Source organism: Ursus maritimus, unplaced genomic scaffold, assembly GCF_017311325.1.
Source record: "Ursus maritimus isolate PB19 unplaced genomic scaffold, ASM1731132v1 scaffold_8, whole genome shotgun sequence".
NCBI lineage: Eukaryota > Metazoa > Chordata > Mammalia > Carnivora > Ursidae > Ursus > Ursus maritimus.
This window is the reverse complement of record NW_024426996.1, coordinates 69200709-69212785: the sequence shown is the minus strand read 5'-3', so window position 1 is coordinate 69212785 and position 12077 is coordinate 69200709. Positions and strand designations below refer to the sequence as shown.

The 12077-nt window shown below is 44.0% G+C and overlaps 1 protein-coding gene across 1 annotated transcript; it reads left to right on the top strand.

The window, feature by feature from the left end:
• The first annotated feature begins 3415 nt into the window (after nt 1–3415).
• Nucleotides 3416–11536, top strand: MED28 (mediator complex subunit 28). Its single transcript, XM_008685808.2, has 4 exons — nt 3416–3607; nt 7131–7197; nt 7880–7992; nt 9262–11536. The coding sequence occupies exons 1-4, from the start codon at nt 3458–3460 to the stop codon at nt 9457–9459; spliced, it is 528 nt and encodes a 175-aa protein (XP_008684030.1). The 5' UTR covers nt 3416–3457; the 3' UTR covers nt 9460–11536.
• Nucleotides 11537–12077: the final 541 nt, after the last annotated feature.

Below are 12077 nucleotides of genomic sequence, written 5' to 3'. Positions count from 1 at the left end.
CGGCTTCTTAATTTTTTTTTTTTTTTTAAAGATTTTATTTATTTATTCGACAGAGATAGAGACAGCCAGCGAGAGAGGGAACACAGTCAGGGGGAGTGGGAGAGGAAGAAGCAGGCTTATAGCGGAGGAGCCTGATGTGGGGCTCGATCCCATAACGCCGGGATCACGCCCTGAGCCGAAGGCAGACGCCCAACCGCTGTGCCACCTGGGCGCGTCTGGCTTCTTAATTGTTAACACTGTAATGCTATCTGTCCGTTCAGTGACTTGAATGGATGTGGAATATATTGAGTTAAGAAACAAGACCAATAAGAGACTGTTCATGGGTCAAGTATTTGCTTACCACCTGGGACTACAACCAATCAACAAAATTCTACTTATGCAGATTTAGGACAAAGCTCCCCTCTTTTTTTCTTTTGTATCTAGGTGAACAAATTACCCATGAATTGGATCTATACTTTTTTTCTTTTTTTAGGACTGAACATTTGACAAGAAACCTGCTTATTGGAGTTATTTTTAATATTTTATTAAAATGTTTATTTTAGCGAGTGTGCAGGGGGGAGGGGCAGAGAGATGGAGAGAGAATCTCAATCTCAAGCAGACGCCTTTGCTGAGCACAGACCGACACAGGGCTCGATCTCCCAACCCTGAGATCACGACCTGAGATGAAATCAAGAGTTGCACATGTAACTGACGAAGCCACCCAGGCGCCCCTATTTTTAATATTTTAAAAATTTGACATGTAAGAGGATGTTATGTGTCTCAAGTGGTTTATAGAGAGGGAATGGGTATGGGCATGCACATTTGTGTTATTTGTTGGAATTAAAGAAAATTAGGCAGGAATAGTGAGTAAACAGGTTCTTCTGGGTATCCATGTCCAGAAGCTCCTTTGTCAGGGAAAATGAAGAGGTGGAACCACTGGCCTGTGAAGGGAAACTAGAATTAGATTTCTTCCCAGTGACTCAGAAGGCAAAGCAGGGATTTGACAGAAAGCTTTCTATCAAAGGCTTTTTATAAATAGAGGAACAACAGAACTCTGTGTTTACCAGAGTGTGGGATCCAAAAGGCATAACCTAGCCCTGGATTCATGTGCTTATCTAATCTGAGATGAAATTTAGTTGTCATTGCAGGTACATTTGGCTGCCAGGTATTACACAAACCTTTGACTCATCCCAACCATGCTCAGAGGCAGGGAACATTACCATATCTACCCGTGAGGATGGTCCTGGCATGGCTATGGTCCAAAGCACCATATCCAAAACAGTAGTGGTTTAGAATACGATAGTGTTAAGAGGTAGCTGAAGTAGAGAATCCAAAACTGAAGCAGCCCCATGGTCATCGGAAATCCAGGCCAGGAATTGTGTACCACCACCCAGCCTCAAGGTTCTCTTGCAATTCCAGATGGCCATTGGGGTTGAAGACTACAGGAGGGTGAGAAGCGTTAGTCTTCTACTTTCAGAAACAAGTAAAATGATTCCAACTCTTCTTTTTTTTTTTTAATAAAATATATTAAAATATTGATGCTAACATTAACTGGCTTATTTTTAAATATATTTTTTAAATTCTCAGTTTTAATATGTAGATATTTTACCTATTCCAAGTTTTAATTGAATAAATACCGACACAACCCATACATGTTTGTAGTACAAAAATGTTTGTAGTACTCAATAATATTTTAGGAGTGTAAAGCGGTCCTAAGACCCAAAACAGTTTGAGAACTTGAGTCCACTAGTTCCCTTATGCCGTTATATTTCTGTTCAACAATTATGCCTGGCAGTTTTGGGTGTTAAGAATACAGGTGAACAGGGGCGCCTGGGTGGCACAGCGGTTGGGCGTCTGCCTTCAGCTCAGGGCGTGATCCCGGCGTTGTGGGATCGAGCCCCACATCAGGCTCCTCCCCTATGACCCTGCTCCTTCCTCTCCCACTCCCCCTGCTTGTGTTCCCTCTCTCACTGGCTGTCTCTATCTCTGTCGAATAAATAAATAAAACCTTTAAAAAAAAAAAAAAGAATACAGGTGAACAAGGCAGGCCCTGATCTCATGGAGCTTGCATTTCTGTTGGTGCATGTGTGTCAGGTGACTTTGTCAAAGACAAATGAACAAGGTAATTTCAGGTAATACTTAGGTGCTGTAAAGAAAATTAAACAAGGTGAGGTGGCTGGGAGTGTGGGGCTAATTTAATTTACATTCATGCGGCAAAGATGAGTTTTGATCTGAGACCTGATGAGCAAAGGGGAGCCTCTGCTTTTTCTGGCTACTTCTGCCTTGCCTCCCTCACTCCAGCCCTACTGGCCTTTCTGTGGTTCCTTAAATATGCCAGGCGGGTTCCTTCTTCAAAGGCCCCCTTGTCTCGAAAACTTCGTAATGGTTACGTTTTCATTCCAGTCACTTTAGTGCAGATCTCTTTGAGAGGACTTCAACTACCCATCTCAAATCCATCACTAGCCATCTCCTTATTGGCTTTCATTTTTCTTCTTAGCACTTATCTCTACATGATATTGCTATATATATTTGGGTTTGTCTCTCTCCCACAAAAACAACACGGAAGGCTCAGTAAATGTGCTGGATAACTGCAAAATTAAATATAATGGGAAAAGAAACCCTAGCTTCTAAAAAGATAAATAAATGCTAAAAGGAAGTTACTGAAAGGCAGTATAGCGGCTTTAATGCAACCATAAATATCTAAGGTGAACAGTTCCAGGCACACAGACACGGAGCTTTAACATTAGTGTTTTTGTTACCCGCCTCTCCGCACAGAGAACTTAGCGGTTACTCTGCCAGTTTGTTCCTGTTACATCCACAGTGACTAGATTAGTCACTAGTGCACAATAAGTGCTCAGTAACAGTGGAATGAATGGGTGCCTCCCTCCTTCTACCAACGGCCAACCGGAGCCTGAAGAGAGAAAGGTTTGGCTACCAGTAACTCCAAACCTCAAGGGCAAAGGCGGGAGTAACACAGGAGTATCCCGACTCCCGGGGAAGGGCTAGCGCTACCATAGTGACTGATTCTCCACTCCCCACAACAGCGTCAAATCCTGTCAAAGCCTTTAATTCTTTTTTTTTTTTTTAAGATTTTATTTATTGGACAGAGAGAGACACAGCGAGAGAGAGAAAACCAGCAGGAGGAGTGGGAGAGGGATAAGGAGGCTTCCCGCTGAGCAGGGAGCCCGAGGGGGGGCGATCCCAGGACCCTGGGATCATAACCTGAGCCGAAGGCAGACGCTTAACGACTGAGCCACCCAGGCGCCCCAAGCCTTTAATTCTTAAGTTAGGAAAATAAAAAGAAAATCCTGGCCGCGGGGCAGAAAAGGAAAAAGCAAGGATATCAAATCCCCAGTTTCCCCAAAGCCTAATGGACGCCTGCAGCGGCAGGCAATATCACATGACTAGGCGTGTCACGTGAGCCTCGTGCGCCAGCTTCTGCGCAGGCGCCAACGGAACCTTGCGCGCTAATCCAGAAATGGCGGCTCCGCTGGGAGGTATGTTCTCCGGGCAGCCTCCTGGACACCCTGGGGACTCCAGGGGCCAAGCTTCGCTTCTTCAGGCCGCGCCAGGCCCTCCGAGAACTTCTAATAGTACATTGGTGGACGAATTGGAGTCATCTTTTGAGGTAAGATGAGATTGGGGCGCCTGTGTTCCCAGCCTCCCTTCTTTCTTGAAAGGTAAATTGCGCCTGGGCGGTTGTCTCTTTCAGCGATGCCCGCATCAGGCTTACAAATAGGGGAAGAGGCTCAGAGAGCGTAAGTCACCTGCTTTAATCTCCACGTGGTCGCGGGAATTCTGCTCAGGTCTGATGGCGGAGACGTGAACCTTATGTTTCCGGAAGCTGGTGGACTTGAAGTTTGCCCATCTCCAGCTTCGGAACCCTTCTAGGTTCCTAGTCGGTTGTTCCCGTCCCACCTTTTTTTTGGGCGCATCGCTGAGCTCTCTTCCCCGCATTCCTGCGTGTTTAATACTGGTTCATCTACGACGGGTAACGTCACACTGCTAAGTCCTGTATCCTTTCTGCTGGGCTCCACCCTTAGATGGCCCCAAACAAATGGACTCTTGGAGATGAGATGAAATGAACTTATGTGAAATTTGCTGTGTGAAACTTAGTACTAGGAGAGGGGGAAGAAGGAAAACTGGGAGTTAGGGAGGGAGCGAGGGAGGCGGGAATGACCCCAGACTCTTGAGTTCTACCCAAGAAGTTAACCCCTCTCGCAAGGAAAATGGGGAGTGGTGGTAGACAAAGGAGAGGTGAAAATAGGTGCTTAAAAATTAAAAAAAAAAAAAAAAAAGTGCTTTCAGTGGTCTCTAGAGTGGAAGATGAGCCATTATTGTGTGGAAATAAAATAGCTTTTAATTGCAGCCACCTTTTCCACATTTTAAGTCCTAGTCGTGTGAGTTTTATACTGTGTGTAATAGCAGAGTAGAGCATGAATATAATTTGTAAATGAATGTGTTATTGGGGCTGCATGGGAAAAATGCTTTTACTGGGGGATGTACATTCAAAAACTTGGAGATAACTGATTTAAAGGACATCGAAATTTATCTGGGAGGAGGATGAGACGCCTTTGCAGTGGTGCAAAGCCATAAAGGAGAAGGTTTGGTAAGCTTTAGAGCAGCATTTAGCATTGAGGTGAGGTAGCTGTCAGTCATGAGTGCTTGCTGAAACTGGCTCTGTAGAAGTCTTGGCCAGAGCCAACACCAGCACCCTAATGGTTAAAACCCGTTAGTGGCTACCTGTCACTCTTGAGATAAAGCCAAAAGGTTTACTGTGGTGTTCCTGGCTCTGTATATTCAACTCTCTGCTCCATTGCAATTTCCTCTTAATCTGCCTACAGAAGACTTTTTCTGCATGTGCTGTTTGTTTTCTCTCTGGGTTTCCAGGTCCCCCTCCCCCAACTTGTGCATCCCTTCCTCAGTGGATCCGCCCCTGGTGCCTTTTGTAGGACTTATCACTAAACCAGGCAGGCCCGTGAAGTCAGAGGCCATCTCTCCCTCATTCCCCCATCAGTGCTAATACAGTGGTAGCAGATAGCAAGTGCTTGATGAGTATTTGTCAAATAGTGAAGGAGCCTGTTGTGTGTCAGTCCCTGTCTTCAGTGCTAAGAGTACAGAGAAAACAGTCCTTGCCCTGAAGGAATTCATGACAGTGGGGGTAGAAGAAACAGATAAATAGCAGTCATTTGCTGTGTTTGTGGGATCACTGCTCTGGTAGAAAAAAACCCAGGGAACTCTGGCAGCACACATGGGCCTGGCTGCCAAAGGCACTTCCCAGAGAATGTGAAACCTGAAAGGGTGTTTGGATAAAATCAGGTGAAAAGGAGAGAGAGTTGCTACCTGGCCCTCCCTCTGCTGCTTCATGATCACCCATCTAGTCTTCTCAGGACTCAGCTCAAAGGCCACATTTTAATTTCCCTGTAGTCTGTGTGGGCCTCTATTCCAGAGCCTCCAGTGGCCCGTGGCACCTGCTTGCCCACTTTTCATTTCATATTCTGTTTCAAGGGTGCTGTCCCTTGAGGTCTCCAGCTTTCTCATTCTAGTTGTTCAGTAAATGCTCTTTAATGGAATGAGTTTATTGAGATCATGCCCTCTTTTTGTGGGAGGGAACCTTGGAGACCATCCTTTCCTTTTATGGATGGAGAAACTGGGGCTCAGAGGAGAAATTACCTGCCCAAAGCCAAACCCTTAGTTTGTGCAAATGAGAACTGGGACTTTTGGGCCTCCCTACTGCCCAGTCAAAGGTTCCATCCTGTGCATACTTCTAAAAAAGCATATTCTTTTTATAGGCCACCACACATTCTATTCTCCATACAACTGCCCAACTATCTATAAAGACCTGTGTGTATAATTTCCTTTTTTTTTTTTAAGGGGTAAGAGGGAACTGAAATTCCTGAGCTCAGATTTCCTTTCACCAGGTCTGGTGGCCCTGCTGGCTGTGAGGGAGCAGCTCCACGGTTTGCCTGGTTGGTCTGGGTGGGATGTTTTCCAGTACCCACAAATTCCATAGAGCAGGTATGCCCTACTCGTATCCTAGATCCAGCAGGAGTCATTTTTCCAAGTAATACACAGAATGGGCAATTTGTTTTTCTGATTTTCTGATTTCTTGAGTTGTTACAAGGATTCCCCAGGAGGCGTCCTGTGATTTTTCGTTATAAATCAGATGGGGGGAAAGTGCTGGCAGCAGGATTTGTTGCTTCCCAAAGGGCCCTCACATCTGGTTGATGGCCTAAATTTGGACCCGCATATGCCTACCTCACACCAAGTGTAGTTTGTTTATTGCTGGTGGGGCTCTGCTCTCCTGAGGTTTGAGGCTTTCTTTCTGACCACTGCTCCCCTCTCCAGCTCCCATCCTATTCTCTTGCTGACCCCACTGCCCTCTGATAGGCCTTCTTTGTGTGTTTCCTGGCAGTTTCCTGTGCGCAGAACTCCATGGCTGAATCACATATTCATCTAGATCGTGTCCCTTTAGAGAAATTGTCTCTTTGGGATTTGTTTATCCATGTGACAGCAAGCTCGTTCTCTTAGGTTGTCCTGTCAGTCATTAACGCGTAGTGAGCACCCAGTCAGTGCCAAGCAGTCTTCCTGCACTAGGAGTGTAGTGAACAAGACATGTAAAATTCCCGCCTGGTGGTAGGAAGCAACTAATAATGGACTAAAAGAATGGGACGATGTCAGGTAACTGTGTGAAAAACAGTAAAGCTGGGCTTGAGGATAGTGAGCAGGAGAGGCGCGTTTCAAGATTAGTGACAGATGGCCTCTCTGAGGAGGTGATGATTTACCTGAGTCCGGATACGGTGATAATATAGTTCATGTAAGCATCGGAGGGGATGTAAGTGGGGCTGGAACAGGGCCGCAGGCTCTGGTGTGGAATGGGACCTTGGGGTAAGGGGTGAGTGGCAGGAGTGGGGACCAGGTGGCTGTGCTCGCAGATACCAGCAGCCTCATTTGCAGACTCTCCCTCCGAGGGTCTGATGGACTCAGTGTACCAAGTTTCTTCATTAGCAGGGGGATAACTTGTCAGCTGATGTGCAAACCCAGACTCTATCAACTCCTTGAATGACTTCACGAGAAGTTATTTCTTATTCTGAAGGAGGATTTTTGACATGTGAATGACATTTTTTTTCTTACATGTTTGGATCACACAGGCTTGCTTTGCTTCTCTTGTGAGTCAGGACTATGTCAATGGTACGGATCAGGAAGAGATTAGAACTGGTAAGAATTTACTCTTTGTAGACTATGTTCTTGCTTTCAGCAAGATTCCTAATTGCTGATTTTACACTCCATGTGTTTCAGTTCTATTTGTATCCTAAGAGAACTTTTCCTGGGAGTAAGATTTATGCAGTCATTTCTATATACTGCTGGTTCATTGTTCAGTTTATTAATTAACATGTCACTCGTAATGAGCCACTTAAAATGAGCTTTCCATTTTGGTATAGGACAGTGATAACCAACAATGCTGCTTTTTGCAAAAAAATAAGTTTTGATTATTTTTGAAGGTGTTACAGAGAAAAGTCTCTTGTACTTCCCCAGCTTCACCCAGGTTCTTTCTGCAGAGGCAACCAGTGTTTCTGATTTTTTTTTGTACTGTGTTTTACATGTTACATTTTAACTGGAAGTCATGATGCTAATTGCTAGATCTCTGGATTGTCTCTCTTCAGAAGAACTTTTGTGTTGAACTGAGGTATCATTCACCTCATAAAAGCACAAATTACATGGTATTTAATGTTGGTTAATACATGGGGGTTGGGAGTCAGTATCATTGCTGTGACCAAAATTAAAATTCCAGATTACATCTATGGGGAGGTGCTGTTTTGATATTTCGACTGTTCATTTATGAGGGAGGTAATATGTGTCTAGTGTTCTTCTTAATATTTTGGTCTTTTTTTTTTATAAGGTGTTGATCAGTGTATCCAGAAATTTCTGGATATTGCGAGACAGACGGAATGTTTTTTCCTACAAAAAAGATTGCAGTTATCTGTCCAGAAACCAGAGCAAGTTATCAAAGAGGTATGAACTCATATTTCTCCTCAACTTTTAAGAAGAGCACATGTTGTCATGATTCCATCTGTGCTTTAAATGAGATACATCCTTTTCCCATGAGTTACAGTAGGGCTTTATAGATTGAATACAAATGTTGCTAGTTGTCAGTGTTGATGACAAGCTTGGCAGGTAGTGGAGCCAGAGGGTGGAGGGGGGAAAGATGGGCTTCAAACAGAGCAGTTTCATTTGCTGGCTTTCATGGAAGACTTCTTACAGGAAACGTTCTGTTGCTTGAAAAAGGTGGAGAAGCCATTAATGTAGATGACAAACTCATTTTGGACAGAAAATGTGAGCTGTGTGTATCCCCGGCTGCTTTAGACACAGGAAGGGCTCAAGTTTTATTCAAGGAATCAAAAATTAAATGTTCTGTCCAGGTTGCTTGAGACTCGGGATTTCATTTATCTCAGTTCTTTAAAAACGGGGGCATTTGGAAATGTGTTGAGGTTGCCACGATGACTGGGAAGCTTTACTGGTATTTCGTGTGTTGGGCCAAAGCCTGCCGCGTGCATTGTGGAAGGGAGAAGAATCCTCTTGCCCAAGAGGCCTGTGATGCCCCTAATGAGAAACACTAAATTGAAATGATTGTTTTTGGTACTTTTTTGAAGTAACTAGTCCCCATTAATTGAAAACATTCTTTTTATTCATTTATATCCGCTGTTGAGGACGTGAAGGGTAAGATGATAGCTTTACAGTTTATCCTGTCATCATTTCCTGATTTGAACACTTGAATAAGAACATAGGTGTGTTCAAGGCTGGGCCTTAATAAAGAATTATAATGCTGGTATTCATTTAAAAAGCACTTGAATATGAGATTGTAACACTTCATCCTGAACTGATAGAGCAGTGGTTTTGGACTCTTTTTAAAACAGTTATTAGCATATGTTTCAGATTCTCAGTGTTTTAGATTCTCAGCAGTAGACTTTGGACGGAGGTACTGGGTGCCTGGGCACCAGGATGGGAAAGAGACTGATTTTCTTCGGCTGCCCTTTGGTACTTGGGAATATTGGAACATCTGTATTACTTATTAAAAGAAAATGAAAAATAAAAACTCCCAGTGTTAGGCATCTTCCATTGGAGGAGCTGCTGTGGGTCGTTCAGATGGTGGAGCCAAGCCGGGTAATGGGCGTACGATGGTTTAATTGATTCTCCTGTTTTGAATTTACTTCTTAGAGTCTTACCAAGTCAGGAGCTCTTTCCCCTTTTCTTGAGCTTGCTCTTCGTTGTCTTTGTTTGTAGGATGTCTCAGAGCTGAGGAATGAATTACAGCGGAAAGACGCTCTGGTCCAGAAGCACTTGACAAAACTGAGGCATTGGCAGCAGGTGCTGGAAGACATCAACGTGCAGCACAAAAAGCCAGCGGAAATACCTCAGGGCTCCTTGGCCTACCTCGAGCAGGCCTCTGCTAACATCCCTGCACCAATGAAGCAGACCTGAGTCAGAGCTGGTCTGGAGGTGATCTGGTGTGTGCATCTGCCTAAACGCGGATTTGACAGATATCACTTCTTGTGGACGTGACATTTTGGAAGAACTCTTTGCCAAAGAATGAGATGATTTTTGTTGATGATCTCACCTAAATTTTTCCCCTTATTTTTTATGTGTTATTTCTTGAGTACTTTATAAAATGCCTATATATTTTGGTAAATCAAGTAAGTTTTCCTGTCTTTAACAAAGTTTAGACTGGTGGTCTGATGCCACCTACAGATTTCCTTTTGAAAATCTGTTTCTTTTTTCTGTTTGTATTTTTTTGTTTATGACTTAATCTCTGTGTGTTTCCAGTTTTAGATTAGCTTGCATGATTTGATCTGAGAGGATGAGGATTTTGGTTGTAGGCTTTTTATGACAGTTATCCCTCAGTGGTAATGCAGAAAAATAGGTAAATTTGCATGTTTCAAGACTTTAAATTACCTCAAGAAGAGGAATCTAATACAGTGATGTTTGTGATGCATCCAGAGCTCTTAGAATGAGGATATTTTGTAAATAGGTTGAAAGGATTATAATATCCTAAGTTAGTGTGGTAATAGTATAGTGGTACGTTGATGTTGACTTTTATTTGGGCTAAGTTTATATTTCGTGTGGTGCTTTTTCACTTTTTGGAGTGGAGGTGTGTAGGAGGAGCAGTGATAGGCTCAATTTTGTTATGTTCTGCAGTGATGAATCTGTGAGGAAGGGCACAGACCTTGTTTTCCGCATGACACTTGAGGTGTGTGTGCAGGGTGAGGAGTTAAAGCTTGCTGTGATCGTCGCTTTTCATTTTGAGTTTTGTCTGCTTGTGTCGTTTTTGTTTCTGGTTTTTTGTAGCAGAATTTTCCACTAAGGATGGTTCTTGCTTATGAGTGACGTTGATTCCAAGGGACTGGTGCCTCTGGGTGGGGAGTGGGCTGCAGGATGACCCTCAGCGAACTCCCCGTCCTCAACAGTCACGGGAGCCTCAGCATTTGGGAAGGCATTTGACTCTTGTTGGTTACACGGGCCAACAAGATTCTCTGTTGAGCTGCCCTTGAGAAGTTCAGAAGGGCATTGCATGTGGTGCTCCCTAGGTGAGATTTTCCTTTCTCTGTTGTTTACAGTCTCTTACCAGATTACATCTCCTGACCCCAAACAAATGCTCGATTGTTTCCTGAACAGGCAGTACTTCTGCAACCAGTGTCCTGACGTATTGTCTCCTTCAGCCTTGAAGGCTCCTCCCTCCATAACACTGACACCCATCATTCATGGTTGTTTGACCTGGATGCCACCTGGCCCCCTGAAGCCTCTATACCCCCTCTCCATTGCACCCCAAGGACACAGGACTTCTTCTGTCTTTGCCAGCCTTGCTTCATTCTCCCTGGGGGGGTTAGTGATTTGTTTGTTTGTTTTGTTTTGTTTTAGAAGATTTTATTTATTTGAGAGTGAAAGCAGGAGAGATCACAGAGCTCTGGAGAGGGAGAAGCAGACTCGCCACTGAGCGGAGAGCCCGATGTGGGGCTTAATCCCATGACCCTGGGATCATGACTTGAGCCGAAAGCAGTCGCTTAACTGGCTGAGCCACCCAGGTGCCCCGGAGTTAGTGATTTGTATCTGTCTCTGTGCCCCTCGTGAGAAATAGACATTGTTCCCCTCTGAATGTACAGTGACCATTTACTATTTATCTTTTATATATAATACTTATTACTCATTCTTGTTTGTGTGTATGTGTGTGGGGTACTCAGCCTGGGGCCAAGCCCTCAGTGTAGATTAAACAGAGCTTTTAAAAGTTGTTTTTACTTACATTATACGACTTCAAGGTTGTTAACTTGGCCACCTCATACCAAGTAGAAGCTCTGGTTGGCAGCTTTAGATTTCTTGATTAAAAACCTAGATAAACGAGTTACATTTTAGGCAGTCTTTCAGTAATAGAGGTTCTTACTGAAAAAATTGGGAACTATTCTACTTGGTGCTCAGTGAAAAGATTTTGAATTCATGTAAGTACCAATTATTGCCATTTCTTTATTCAAGAACTTCCTGTCAAATAAATAGCAGTTTTTCAATCTTACCTGTTTGTAATTATCTTTTTGCTTTTAATGACCTCTTAATTGTTGATGAACATAGAAAACCCTGTGAGCTGCTGTCTTCTTCAGTGAGAAAATAAGAAACCAATCAGTAAGGGATTTCCCTTACTTTTCCACTCCCAGAATGACACACCTACCCACCTCTTCAGGATATCCTTTTTTTCCTTGCTGTTCCATCTCCTGAAGTGCCTACCCTGTATAAGACCAGCTTTTCCACCACTGTCCGGGGTCCCAGGCTAGCAGTTGCCTTCTTTAGGGCTTAATGCCTGGGTGTTGTCCGTCCCCCGCATTGCCTGTCTGCTGGATCATTCTCCAGCTCACAGAGTTCTTCGTCTCCCATCTTCAGCATTTCCCTCGGCGCTTGAGCTGCTGCCCCATCTTCCTGTCCCTCGATCACAGTCTCCAGTGTGTCTCCTCCAGGCTGCCCCCCTACACTACCATCGCTGTGCCGTGATGCTTACTAGCCACTTTGCTGTTGCTAGATTGAATGGGTACTTCATCTTTACTTGAATTCATTCTCTTTGA